Consider the following 13,522-nt stretch of genomic DNA (forward strand, 5'->3'; position numbering starts at 1 on the left):
GTTGGCACCTCTTTTTTTTTTTTTGGTCAGGATTAAATGAGAGTTGGATTCTTCTTGGGGAAACAAGGTTACCTATCTGTCAAGGATTCCCCAGGGCAGTTTATTTTCTCTCAGAACTGACTGCCATGTGTTTTCCCAGAGGTGGGAGGGTAGCATGTATGTGTGTACGACTTTCTCATATGCCATTATCGCTGTAGCCCGCAGGAGTCTGTGGCTGGTCACCGAGGGTGAAGTGGAGCTGGAGTTCTGATGGAGCCGGGAGTTCTCCATCTCTCCATGAGAAACAATGTGTCTCTCTGCCTCTTTAGGTCTGGGGTGTTTTGGCAGAGTGGAGCGGAGAGGGTCTCTAAGGATCCTGAATGGGGGTCGTACAGATCCTGGGGGGAGGGGAAAGTGTGTGTGTGGGGGGGCGCCGCTGCTGCCAGGGTCGGCATGAAGAGGTTTGAAAGGAGTGATGAGTGCAAGAAGCAAGCAGGGAAAGCAATGAGGAGTAGTTATCAGCTGTTGCCACTTACTGACAGTCAGCTGTCCTCATCTGAAAATGGACAGTGTAAAACCTCAGCCTTACAGGGTTGTGGGGGGACCATGTAATAGAAAGCGCCCTGTGTGGTACCTGGTGCTTAGTAGGTGCTTTGAAATGTTAATAAACAGATGCCAAGGAGAAAGTGGAAGAGGACCTGTGTTTGATGGGCAATATTCTTCCCTTAAAGTAGGGGTTCCTCTTTTTTTGTTTTAAATTTGTCAAGAGCCTCTCTAGCAATGTGGCAGAAACTCACGGGCCTCTTCTCAACACGTTTTTAAATGCATAAAATAAACTATATGGGATTATGGAGGAAGTAAATTTTATTGAGAGAGCTATCAAAATACTAAAAACAAATTGGTGATGTAGTAACACACGTCCTTCGTTGTCATTGCATTAACACGATAATCCAGTAGGTAAATTAAAGTTTAATTTTAGTTTTTGAAAACAAGGCTGCCGTTGCTCAGCTTCGAGGGGGACATTAAGCTGGCACATGCCCAGGCGACTGTGATTGCTTTGAGGGTCCCACGTGCTGAGAACCCCGCTTTGCAAATGGAATGGCAGCTTCTTTATAACTGGCTTTTCTTAAGGTGAGGGTACGCTTCTCTCCAGGATCATCCACATTCTCTGTGCTTTCTGAGTTAAACTCAATTGTGAGAACCTGGGATCCCACTGTGGGGGGCCCAAGACCACCAGGCACAGAATTGCTCTATGTTGGCCAGTCGTTTCACCCCAGGTCTGTGGGCAGGGAACCTGGGTCTGATAATAGCTGTGGTTTGAAAGGTGTGATGGGTACAGGCCACGTTCCAGATACCTGCACAACTGAGGTGGCATGTGAAACAGCTGTGAGCTCTGTGGTGACCACGTCTTAGGCTCTGCAACTTCATGAGATGTCCTTCACTGGTGATGGAAGGAAAGGCTTGCTTTTAGTTAGAAGGTAGGAAAATACAGGTATAATTGTTTACAAACCACCCAGGCTCATGAGACCCCTTAGTCTGGTCTCATCCTAATCCACCCTTCCTTCCCTCCCCCCAGCAGAGGTTCGAGCACTAGGGCCCCCACCAACACCCCTGCCCTTGCTAACCACTGTCCCTGGTCATAGGACAGCAGTGGGGTGACTGACCACTAGGACTGCCAGTCTTAGGAGCCGGATACATTTAAAGTTGGAAGGGGCTTTCAGACCATCCCATCCATCACTGTCATGTTATGGTTGGGGACACTGAGACCCAGAGAGGGGAAGGAAGTTACCCAAGGCCCCACAGCACATGGCCAGCAGGAGGAAGGCCCCTGTGCTAGGTAGGGTCGGGAGAGGTTTCAGGGGGAGAATTGCTGAGTGAGAAGCCTAGGGACCCCAGGGTTTCACCCTCCTCTAGACATTATGGAGGCAGGTCAGCTTTCAAGGGACACGGTGCTTCCCCCACTCCTGTGAACAGCAGCCGTGCACATTTGTGTTGTCTCCCGGCTGCCCTTACAGAGACTGGCTATGGTCTGTCATTGCCTGTGGAGCTGTGGACCTGTGGGGGATGAGGGCAACAGTTGGAGCTGTGGGGGAGGCAAAGGGGGAGGGATAGAGGTGTGGGGCTCAGCCCAGCCCAATGGGAGCAGGCGGCGGTAGCCAGCTGTGTCCTCTGTCATGCCCTCCTTCGAGACAGCCACCCGTGTTCTTGGAGGAGGCTGTTCTCACCCGTGCCTCCTTGGCCCAGCCTGCTGAGGGGTCTGGGAGACTTTGGTGAACTATATTGGGGGTCTGCCATGGCCGGAGAAGTGGCGAGAACTGGAGAGAAGGTCCTGGCTCTGCTGTCGGCCAGCTGAGGGTCTCCTCTGAGCTCCTCACCCTCTCTGAGCCACTTGTGTTTCTGTTTAGGAACAGAGGCTCATTCCCTCCACCTTTGACACCCCGCCCCTCCTCCACCCCCCAAAAAAAAATGTGAGAGAGAGAAATTGGACAGGGTGTGGAGAGTCTTATAAACACAAGGTGTGCTTGTTAACAAAACTGTCATGCAGCTTCTGGGAGTTTTCAAGAATGACAAGTCTGGGCGGGAGGGAGAGAAGGGGGCCCTTTCCAGACTGGAGTGAGAGAGGGACAGCTGGTGGTTTGGGAAGGTTCTGGGAGGCACAGCATGAAGTTACTCATTCTGTCTAGGTGGCTCTGGGGAGGGGAGCCTGAGTACACAGCCATGGGGGTTGGGGCCCGGGGAGCACCCGACTTGGGACCAGGAAGGTTGACTCGGAGTCTGAGGGAGAGAAGGCACAGTGAGCTCAGCCTTCAGACTGACCTGCCGAGCCCCTGACTCCACCATCCACTTCCTGAGATGCCGCCGCTGGGTCGGGGAGAGTGGATGGTTGGAGCAGATCGGCCTGGGCGCGCACGCAGAGCAGCTCGTGTAGCTGAAGGCAGCCACCGGAGTTGCTGTGGTCTAAGGCCTGCTGTGCTTGTCCCTGGACTTCTGTAGGTGGACCCATCGCAGGGTGCAGGTGGGGTGGGGGGTTGGCAGGGCACGTTGGTCCGTCCCCTTCCTGCTCCTGCACCGTTAGTGCCGTGGGGATCCAGCGGTTGCTGGGCTCCCAGAAAGTTCTGTCTCCCATGTCTGGACCCCAGAGCCAATCCTCCCCACATTCTGTAGGAGCTCTTAACAGGTCTCCCCGCCTGCTTCCCCAGCCATTCTCTTACTTGTTTTAAATAAGCTTTAACTCAGTGTTCAGAGGAGAAAAATCAGAAAATGCAGGGAAGCACAAAGGAGAAAGTGAAGTTACCTGTAAGCTCATCACTTGGTGATAACTCATGTTAGCCTCTTGGAGTGCATGCGGCCAGACTTTTCTCCTGCTGCGCTTTCAGGAATTGAAATGGTCCTGTGACCTGAACTGGCCTGGTTACCTGCTCTTTCCAGTCCTGTTTCCGAGATGTTGGTCCACGTCGGTCAATATGACATTTTTAATGGCCATTTAACATTCCACCTTAGATAGGTCCTATAATTTATTCAACGAATCCCCCGTTATTGGCCGGAGTTTGCTTCCAGTGTTTTATTACAAACAACACTGCCTTTGTAGCCCGTTTTTGCATATATCCTTCCGTGTTTCCCTAGGAGAAACCTCTCCATAAGGATGCCCGACAGGCCTCATGTGGAGCAGAAGCTTTGCCTGTTGGTTGATGACATTGAAGTTGATATTGTTGATTGTCAAGTTCAGGGGCCTGGTGCTTTCATGGGACCCTTGATTTGCTGACAGCTCACCCAGTCTGGACGTCCCTGGCCTAATTTTGTGACATTCAGCACTAGAATGTCCTCCTGCATCCCGTTCCCATCCAGACCCTCTACATCCAAGCCTGACTTCCCTCTGTACCTGCCCCTGGTTCTCCCGCAGGTCTCCTACTTCTAGTCCGGAGGACCTGGCCTCCATGTGGCCCGACCCAGTCACCTGGAGCCCTCAGTCCCTGCCTGGTGTGCAGGGGTAACCCCTTCCTGACTGTCTTATTTTTGCCACAAGAGTACTCTGAGGGCTTGGGGGCTGCATGTTTATGTCTCTCTATGTCCATAACCCCCAAAGCTCCTGCAGAGGGCCAAGCACACAGCAAGCACTTGGCAAACACGTGGTAGGTGGCACCCCACCCTCTGTCTCCAGCTACAGGGTGAGCTGGCCCTCTCTGGGCCTCCGCCTTTGTGTCTGTACGTACAGTGGATGAGAGGGGTGGACTAGGTCCCTTCCTGCCCTGGCTTTCCCCACCCCTCCCCTGACCACACACCCTGTCACCCAGCAGGTCTTTGATCGTGAGGCTGCTGGCTGACTATGGGTACAACGGCCAGCACAGCCCAGCAGACGGTCTCAGCCAGTGCCCCCTTCGAGGGCCTCCAGAGCGGCGGCACAATGGACGGGCGGCACTCACTCAGCGTCCATTCCTTCCAGACCACGGGCTTGCACAACAGTAAGGCCAAGTCCATCATCCCCAACAAGGTGGCCCCCGTTGTGATCACGTGAGTGTCAGGGTAACGTGCCCATGTCCCTGGAAGACATGGCTGGGGGAGCTGCCTGCAGGGGTGGTGGTGTACAGCACTGAATGTAAGCCTACAAACCGTTTTCATAGATGAGAAGACACTGAGGCCCAGAGAGGTGAAGCGCTTTTTCTGGAGTCACACAGCAAGCCGGTGGCAGAGACTCTGTCGTGGGTCTCTTAGCTTATGTTACTGTGTCCATAGTGCCAGGGAGCGTGGAGAGGGAGGAGTGGCGGCGGAGACACTCTTTGGAAAATCATTTTTGGCTGAACATTTTCAAAGAGAGTTTATATACTTAGATGCATAAAATTTAGACTCATTTTTTTTTTCTACAACTAGTAATCATGGTTGGAAACTGAGGTTAACACCAGGCCATTAAAGGGCCTTGGGCTGAAAAAGCTAGAAGCTGGTGGTCAACTGTCCTAATTAGGTCCTTCAGGGACATTCCCGGAGGAGGCTGAGGGTTTGTTTTGGCACCCTATTTTGAGAGAGACCTGGACACACTGTGTGCGTCCAGAGGAAGAGGGTCAGGAAGGGTCCCTGTAACCCTGTCTGTCCTGTGGGGCCCAGTGAAGGAGCGGGTGCTGGGGAGCCTGAGGCCGGGAAGATGGAAGGGGCATTGGATCCGTCTCCTGGGGAGTCGGGAAGCCTTGTCTTACATTGACTCTGTCTACCGTGCTCCCCTGCTCCCCTGCCGTGCTCCCCTGCTCCCCTGGCCCCCTGCCGCTGGGCCCCTCCAGGACACAGGAAATAGGACACAATGAGTTAAGAATGAAATATATTCCACGCATAGAAGTTTGGCAGAGAACTAGCAGACGGGGCGTCTGCGTAAGGAAACCTGAGGGTGGGACTGATAAATCCAGCCTGCTGGCTTTGGGACCTGACGGGAAAATTATAATCATAATACATTCCTGGGTTCAGGATGAGGGGAGGAAAAGAGATGTCATATAAGAGACTTGATATGTGGTCCCTCTATTAGAGATGGTAAAACTAGGTTTGGGCCTTGAGGGCAGTGTTGGAGACAGGTGTCCTGGGCCTTGCTCTGGGACCTTGGGCAAGTCTGTTCCCTCTCTGAGCCTCAGTTTCCTTCTCAGAACCTGTGGGGATGATGTTTTAGAATAGTGAACTAAGTGGTGTGGCTCAGGAAAGTCATGGCTTGCTGTAAAAATCCTCCATAAAGGTACCGTGCCTGCCTCCTGGAGCCACCATGAGTGCAGTCCTCCTTGGGGGGTAGCGTGTTTGAGGTGGAAGGGACCTTAAAGAGCACCCAACACAGGGGTTGGCAAACTGTATCCGGTGCCGCAAATCCAGCCCGGCCTCTGCTTTTGGCAATAAAGTTTTATTGGAACACTGCCAGTTCCATTCACTTACATATTATCTGTGGGTGCTTAACAATTAAACTGCAGAGTTGAGTAGTTGTAACAGACGGTATGACCCACAAAGCCTCAAATATTTACTGTCTGGTCCTTGACATAAAAGGTTTCCTGACTCCTGATCAGAGGCAAAAGCTGACCTAAATACAGAAACTGAGTTTTGGGGAGGTAGAGCGATTCCCTCACCATGCAGTGAGAGGGAGGCAGACCTGGCAGTGGGAACCCAGGTCTCTTGTCTCCTCGGCGACTGCTCCCTGCCCCACCCTTCCCACCACCCCGCCGTTCCTAGAGGCAGTTCTTTCGCAAAGAGGATCAGACACCAGATCACAAGCTCTGGGAGGCTGTGTCTTATTCATTGTTAAAATCAGCACAGAAGCTTTCTGTGTCTTGAGTGCACAGACCTCCCCCTGGTGTAGCATCTGCAGAAACCTGGATTTGTACCCGTGGGTTTTGTTTGAAAAGGTTTTGTATGGACATAAGACTACTCCTAGTAATAATTTTATTGGTAAGCGCTAACTTTGCCCAAGGCACTGGGTTAAGTGCTTACATGCATTAAATGCATTGGACTCTCACAGCAGCCCGAGGAGGTGGGAATCCCTGGACACTGGGCTGTATATAGAGAGAGTAACTCCAACAGCGTGGAGTTACCAACGGGAGGTGGGTCATGGCCAGGTAGCACCGTCCCAAAGCCTGTGTCTGCACCACCTCAGTCTGCTGTGCGATCGTCCGTGTGGAGGTCGCTCTCAGAGACAATCTGATGGAGGGACCATCCAGGACCAAAGTAACCCCTATGGAAGACCTTACACAAGACAGAAGCTGTTCTCGCCTAAAAGTTCAGGAAGTGCACCAGTCTGCAATGGCTGCTCCGTGATCTTCAGCCAGGCTCCTTCCTCTTCTCTTGTTACCCCTCCATCAGCAGCACCTCCTTCCTGCCATCACTTCTGGATGCCAGCCAGGGAGAAAGAGAGAAGATGGAAGGCACACACCTTCCTCTAAAGGGAATAGCCAAGCAGTTGCACACAGCACTTTTCCTCACACCTCCTTGGCCAGAACTGAATCACGTGACCATACGAGTTAAAAGGGAGGCTGGGAAATGTAATCTTCAGTTGAGTGGCTCAGTCCCAATTCCAAGGTTCTGTTGCTGACGAAGGGGAGAGTAGATCTTGGGGTACAAGGGGCAGTCTCTGCCACAAATAGGTAGCCACATGGGTGGGAGTGGGGTGACCCTGATGTGGGGTCTGGTCATGGAGGTTGCCTGACTTCGTCTCTGTCTGCCCCTGGCAGGTACAACTGCAAAGAGGAGTTTCAGATCCACGATGAGCTGCTCAAGGCCCATTACACGCTGGGCCGGCTCTCAGACACCACCCCTGAGCACTACCTGGTGCAGGTGAGGTCAGACCTCTCCCCTCCTGTCCTCCTTCATCACAGGTTCTCTCCCTTATCTCTTCTGGCTTCCCCTACTGTCCCTAGTCTTTGTTTCACTGTCTCACCCCAACCTCTGGTGCCCTTGTCCCATTTACTCTCACCCCCTGGTTTCCTGGGGCCCGTTCCTCCTGCCCTGTGGAGCTCCTGCTCTTCTCTCTCCGTCCATCCCCTGCCTGGTCCCAGCCTACCTACACCCCATCCCGACTTTATTTATTTCTTACCTTAAATATCCCCTAGAAAGTACAGTCCACAAGGACAGATGACTTTTCATCTATGTTGTTCACTGCTGTAGCCCTAGGCTCCAGAACAGTGCTTGGGTGCAGTGTAGGTGCTCAGTAAATAGTAAATGAATGAACGACGAATGAATAATTGACGATTAACCTCTATTTGCTGAAAAAATAGCTGGGAATTTCTGGCATCTGGAAGAACTGGTCCCATTTATCTGCCAGCAATGTCTGTGTGGTCCCACCGGAGGCAGGGGGGTGGACAAGATGACCTCAGGGTTCTTTTTTCCCCAAGAGGGAACTCTTTTGGTTCCCCGGCTCTCTCCTGATCCCCGAATAGTGTTTTTCTCTCTCTGTAGTCGTGGCATCCGTTCACCCCGGCTGGAGAGAGAAGAGCCCTACTCGTCTGTAGGGCCCTACGAAGGGGCTAGCACAGTCTCCTCTAGTTGATTCCTGCTGCCCTAGCTATAAGTCCCTATTCGGGCCTGTTCTCCATGCACTTCCTCTGGGGGTGAGGGACCTTTGTCTTTCTCCCAGAGAGCTGTGAGTCCACCCCATAGCCAGCTTCAGTTTCCTGTCCCTGGAGTGCCTCTCCCTGCTCCTCTTCTTCAAGGCCTGGCTCAGATGCCACCTCCTACATGAAGCCTTCTCAGATTGCCACTCAGGAGGAGTTGTCTTTCCTTTTCCTGCATTCTGTGACACCATTCCCAAGATCACAGATGGTCACGTATTTTATCTGTTTTTTTCTGTGAGCCTACAGAGAACTTGAGGACCATGTCTCATCCCCCTGCTCCCTGTTCCCTGGGACCTGGGACAGAGCCCCACCTGAGTCCTCTGAGTGACCCCCTGTGGCTTTCCCACTGCCAGGGACGCTACTTCTTGGTACGGGATGTTGCTGAGAAGATGGACGTGCTGGGAACCGTGCGGAGCTGTGGGGCCCCCAACTTCCGGCAGGTGCGAGGCGGGCTTGCCGTGTTTGGCATGGGGCAGCCCAGCCCCTCGGGTTTCAGGCAGGTCCTCCAAAAACTCCAGAAGGACGGACACAAGGTAAGCGCGGTCACTTCTGAGGCAGGGGCGAAACCCTTAGATCTGGGGGAAGGGGGTCCCAGGAGGGACGACTTCACAGGCTCTGGAGGAGTCTGTCCGTGTGACAGGGAGGGCGGCTGGCAACCTGGACCAGGCCCGACCAGGCCTTAAATCCCATGGTGGTCACTGTGGTCAGCATGGTTGGGAAATTCTGGGCAAATGTTTATTGTATTGTCCTGTGTAGACAGGTAGCCCCAAGATCAGAAGTCCTTCATACACCCCACTCAGAACCTCAGAGGAAGTGGGGAGGGTGACTGGGTGAGAAGAGGGGCCAGGTCATAACGAGAGAGTCTCAGGCTGATGATCACAACTAACATAACTAGCCTCATATCCACCCTATGACGGTGGGGCAGTTATTTTCCCATTTTATAGAGGAGGAAACTGAGGCCCAGAGAGAATAAGTGACACAGCTCATGAGTGGTGTCCCAGGACCCAAACCCAGACACCTGGACTCCAAGTGCCTGCTTTCAGTGATGCTTCTCTCCTGCCTGCTGTCGAAGTGGGGTTTTGAGTGTCTCCAGGACAGAGGACACTGTGATTTCAGGCTCATTGCGGGCTCCCAGTATCTGATTTGACCTGGGGTTAAGAGGGAGAAGCTTTGAATGAACCAGAGTGGGGTGGGGGTGTTAGCTGTGTGGAGATCCCATTTTCCCAGCTTGACTGCAGGTTCCTCCAGCGTGGGGTCCGTCCACTTACCTCCCTCTGGATGGCACACAGTGAATGAATGATTACGTGGTGGCAGTGGGCATTCATCTCTTCAGCTGATGTTTTTCAAGCACTTGATTTATCCAGGGCTCCGTGCTAGGAATTATGGGGATATGACAATGACCAGGATATGATTCTACCTGTGAGGAACCTCTAGTCCCTGAAGGGAGAAAAGATGTATTGATAATGTTGCTACAAAGCGGGAATTAACACCACAAGATTCAGCTGAAGGATGTTGGCCCTGAGACGAGGGAGGGTGAGCAGCAGGTGGCATTCGGGCTGCGCTCTGCTTCTTGGGGGAGTCAGGCTAGAGGGTCAGGGTGGGGTGACAGGCCCTGGGGGGGGCAGTGGGCTGCTCCAAGGCCCAGAGGTGGGTAGTGGAGCGGGAGCCCACGCCCGCAGTGGTGATGGCTCCCGTCCTCCTGGGGCTCCCGGCAGGAGTGTGTCATCTTCTGTGTGCGGGAGGAGCCTGTGCTGTTTCTGCGTGCTGAGGAGGACTTTGTGCCTTGCACCCCTCGAGACAAGCAGAACCTTCACGAGAACCTGCAGGGCCTTGGGCCTGGGGTCCAGGCAGAGAGCTTAGAGCTGGCCATCCGGAAAGAGGTGAGGGCCCCTGGTATGGGTGGGAGGCCCCCCTCCCTGGGGCGCCTCCGACAGCGGAGTTGAGACCCCAGCCCATAGCTCAGCGTTGCTCTCACTGGCCCGTACTCACCCACTTAAGTATCTGCCCTGCTTGGGTGAGTGGCTGACTGCAAGGGCCGTTCACGGGCAGCCGGAGGAAGGACTTCCTATTCTCGACTCTGTTTGCTTCGGTCCCTTTTGCACCCTCCTTTCTATTCCATACTCCACATCCTTACTTAGAAAGGGGTCTGGTGGAGTGAAAACAGCACTAGACTAGGAGCCCAAGACTGAATGAAGTTCAGTCTTCCGTGAGCTGTGAGGCCTGGGGTGAACCCCTTCTCTTGTGGGCCTCTGTCTGTGTCTGAGGTTCCTCTGTCTTGCTCCTCTGCAAGGTTTGTCAAGATCCATGAGGCTGTAGCCACACCACAGAGTTGTGTAAAGGGAGTGTGGGGGTCATGCTGCCTCCCCACCCATAGTTCCGTGGGCAGGAACCAGGCTGCACTGACCATCGGGAGTCTGCCCATCTTCCTTTCAGGACTCCTCTCTAGCTCCCAGCTGACCGAGCCTCACCCTGGCCTTCCGTCTGGCAGCTAATTCCTGCTGCCCACTGGGCAGAGCCCTTCCTACCTGGCCCCGGTGGGGGCCATGTGAGCCTAGCCTAGGGGGCTGCCCTCAGGATTACCAGGGCATATAGAGCAACCCTGGCCATGTAGTTCCCCGGGGGGAAAAGCAGCCTGTCCGTGGCCTTGGTGTGGCCCAGTCACTCCAGAGCTCAGCCAGGAAGGCCCTCTGACCCCCACCCCTCCATCTAGGTCCACGACTTTGCCCAGCTGAGCGGGAACACATACCACGTGTACCACAACACTGAGGACCTGCGGGGCGAGCCCCACGCCGTGGCCATCCGGGGTGAGGAGGATCTGCAGGTGACCGAGGAGGTGTACAAGCGGCCCCTCTTCCTGCAGCCCACCTACAGGTACCGGCGGCCAGTCCTGGGCAGGACCTCAGGGTGTGGGCCCGCTCTCTGCTGTGGCCTCCGCCTCACCGGCTGGAGGTGGAGCTACATTCCCCACACCTGTCTCTCCCGTGGGAATGCAAGGGTAGGGGGATGCCCAGAGTCTGTGGCCTGCCTGATGGGCTGCTCCCCTCACCTGGCAGGTTCCACCGCCTGCCCCTGCCAGAGCAAGGGGCCCCCCTGGAAGCCCAGTTTGATGCCTTTGTCAGTGTCATCCGGGTAAGTGGGGGTGGGAGGGGTGGTGGGAGCACAGCGGGGGTGCAAGGGCCTGGGGAGTGGGTCTGTGTCTAGGCTCTGTCTCCATGGAGCTGCTCAGGGCAGGTGTGGCCTCGGGATTTCCTCAGAAGAAGTGCTCGTTCTGTGTTACGTATGGTGTCAAATGCGTTGGGTATGTAAACGTGTGTATGGGGGTTGTGTGTGTACACATCTGTGTCTGTGTGTGGGATGTGTGAATATGTGTGTGTGTGGCTCTGTATTTGTATTTTCTCTAATGAGAGAGCCCAGTCCTGGACTTTGGCTGACCGGGCTGGTAACTTGCTGTGTAATCTTGGACAATATTTGAACCTCTAGACCTCAAGTTCATTTCTTTACTGGAGCTGAAATTCTTACCCTCTGGACTCTTCTACTGATACTTCCTGCGTCCTGGTGGTGTTTCTATCCCAACCCCTTATTTAATTAGCATCTCACTGGGCGTTAGATATGGGCATATCTTCTGATATGCCCATATCTTCTGATATGCCTTCTGATGAGTTCTCACTTCCAGAGCTAGTTTCTTGGACTCCTCCAGGGTCTGGGAAGGCGGCAGGGCCTGCGCACCAAGGGGGCAGGTGGAGCAGATCAGGTTGTGGGGTTTGGCAAAGAGGCTGAGTGGCTGTTTGGCCTTGCCTTGCCGCAGTTGTAGGGTGGGGGTGAGCCTGTGTCATGAACCCCCCCCCCACTTGGTCCTCGGCCAAGGGGTTTCTGGGTCCCGCTATTGTGTGATATACATGGTCCTTCCCTAGGAGACCCCCAGTCTGCTCCTGCTCCGAGATGCCCACGGCCCGCCCCCTGCTCTCCTCTTCAGCTGCCAGACGGGCGTGGGCAGGACCAACCTGGGCATGATCCTGGGTACCCTCATCCTGTTTCATCACAGTGGGACTGCCTCCAGGCTGGAGTAAGTGCCATAGGGCCCAGTGCCCCAAGGGGCTGCCCCAATATGCTGGGGACATACCAGGAGCTCAGAGTCAGAGCTAGAAACCGGGCAGCTGGGGTTCTTTTTCTGGTTTGCCATAGACTTGGTCGGTGACCTGGAGAAAGTCACTTGACCTTTCTGGGCCTCAGTTTCCTCCATAGCAGAAATGCCCCTTGTGTCCCCCATCGTGATTTCAAAAGGCAGACTGGGAGCCTGTAACCTGGTGCCTCCAGCAGCCGTATGAATGGGGGAGTGTTAAGAGCGGGGCCATCCTAGAGGCCTCTGGGAGTGCTGATTGTGCTACTGCCTCCTTCCTTCTCAGGCCTATCCCCTCGAAGAGCAAGCCACTGCCCTTGGAACAACTCCAGGTGATCCAGAGCTTCCTCCACACTGTGCCCCAGGGAAGGAAGATGGTGGAGGAGGTGAGCAAGGGGCCTGGGCGGGGGCACCGGGGGCATTCACTCCACACTGGTGAAGGCTTTCTCCTTGGCCAATCATGTTCTCTCTCTCTCTCTCTCTCTCTCTCTCGCTCTCTCTCTCTCTCTCTCTCTCTGTCTCTGTCTCTTTCTCTCTTTCTCTCTTTGTCTCGCTCTCTCTTCCTATCTCTCACCATCTTATCTTTCCTTGGCTCTCCTCCTTTCCCACTGCTCTTCGCTCTTCTTTTCCTTGGTCCCTGGCGTCAGGTGGACAGAGCCGTCACTGCCTGTGCTGAATTGCATGACCTGAAGGAAATAGTCTTGGAAAACCAGAGGAAGCTGGAAGGCATTCGGCCGGATAGCCCAGCCCAGGTGAGGCTTGGAGAGCTTCTGCTTTTGCACAAACCCTGCAGCCTCGTTTGTTAGGCCTGTTGACTGACTTCTTTCAGATTGACTTTTCCTGGGTGTTTCTCCTCCCACAAGAGGAGTAGCTTTCAGAGGAAGGGGTAGATAGGAGAGCTGGGCCTGCAGGAAGGACAGACGGGGAAGAGGAGAAGTTTACTTTCCCTGCCGGGTCCCCTCGCTGCAGAATAAACAGGATGGAGGAAGGGGCTGCCGGCGGCGTGCTGGGGGCCTCTGGATCCAAATACTTTCCAGACTGCTCAGGGCTCCCCCTGCAAATAAAATCCTTGGTGTTTCTTTGGGAAGGTTTGGTCCAGCCCACTGCTTCTGGAAGAGTGCTGGGCTCTTGGGCTGTCTCCTCCGGCCTTTCCCCACACTCTGGGGAGAGGAGGTCGGCTTGACAGTGTTTGCACACAATGCATGGAAAGAATCTAAAGCCTGCAGAGCCTTTTTCTCCTGTAATTCTTTAAAAGAACATCTTCTAAAAGCAGTATCATATATGGAAAAGTGAGAAATTAGAGAAGGGAAAAAATCACCTGTAGTCGCCTGCTGGGAGCTCATGAGGTTGGCTTCCTTCATTT

The 13,522-nt window shown here is 54.1% G+C and overlaps 1 protein-coding gene across 6 annotated transcripts in view; it reads left to right on the top strand.

The window, feature by feature from the left end:
* PALD1 (phosphatase domain containing paladin 1) overlaps positions 1–13,522 on the top strand; it is a 90,927-nt gene that overhangs the window by 49,708 nt on the left and 27,697 nt on the right. For 5 of the 6 annotated variants that reach the window (XM_033131101.1, XM_033131102.1, XM_033131099.1 and 2 more), the window contains exons 2-10: positions 4,275–4,488; positions 7,164–7,266; positions 8,396–8,575; positions 9,758–9,922; positions 10,753–10,913; positions 11,096–11,171; positions 11,954–12,105; positions 12,446–12,545; positions 12,807–12,911. In XM_033131101.1, coding sequence (XP_032986992.1) covers positions 4,304–4,488; positions 7,164–7,266; positions 8,396–8,575; positions 9,758–9,922; positions 10,753–10,913; positions 11,096–11,171; positions 11,954–12,105; positions 12,446–12,545; positions 12,807–12,911 — 1,227 coding nt within the window. In that variant the 5' untranslated portion in view covers positions 4,275–4,303. Of the gene's footprint in view, positions 1–4,271; positions 4,489–7,163; positions 7,267–8,395; positions 8,576–9,757; positions 9,923–10,752; positions 10,914–11,095; positions 11,172–11,953; positions 12,106–12,445; positions 12,546–12,806; positions 12,912–13,522 lie in introns of all 6 variants that reach the window. The other variant, XM_033131098.1, reaches the window with a different exon arrangement.

The sequence above is a fragment of the Rhinolophus ferrumequinum genome, chromosome 16 (assembly GCF_004115265.2).
Source record: "Rhinolophus ferrumequinum isolate MPI-CBG mRhiFer1 chromosome 16, mRhiFer1_v1.p, whole genome shotgun sequence".
NCBI lineage: Eukaryota > Metazoa > Chordata > Mammalia > Chiroptera > Rhinolophidae > Rhinolophus > Rhinolophus ferrumequinum.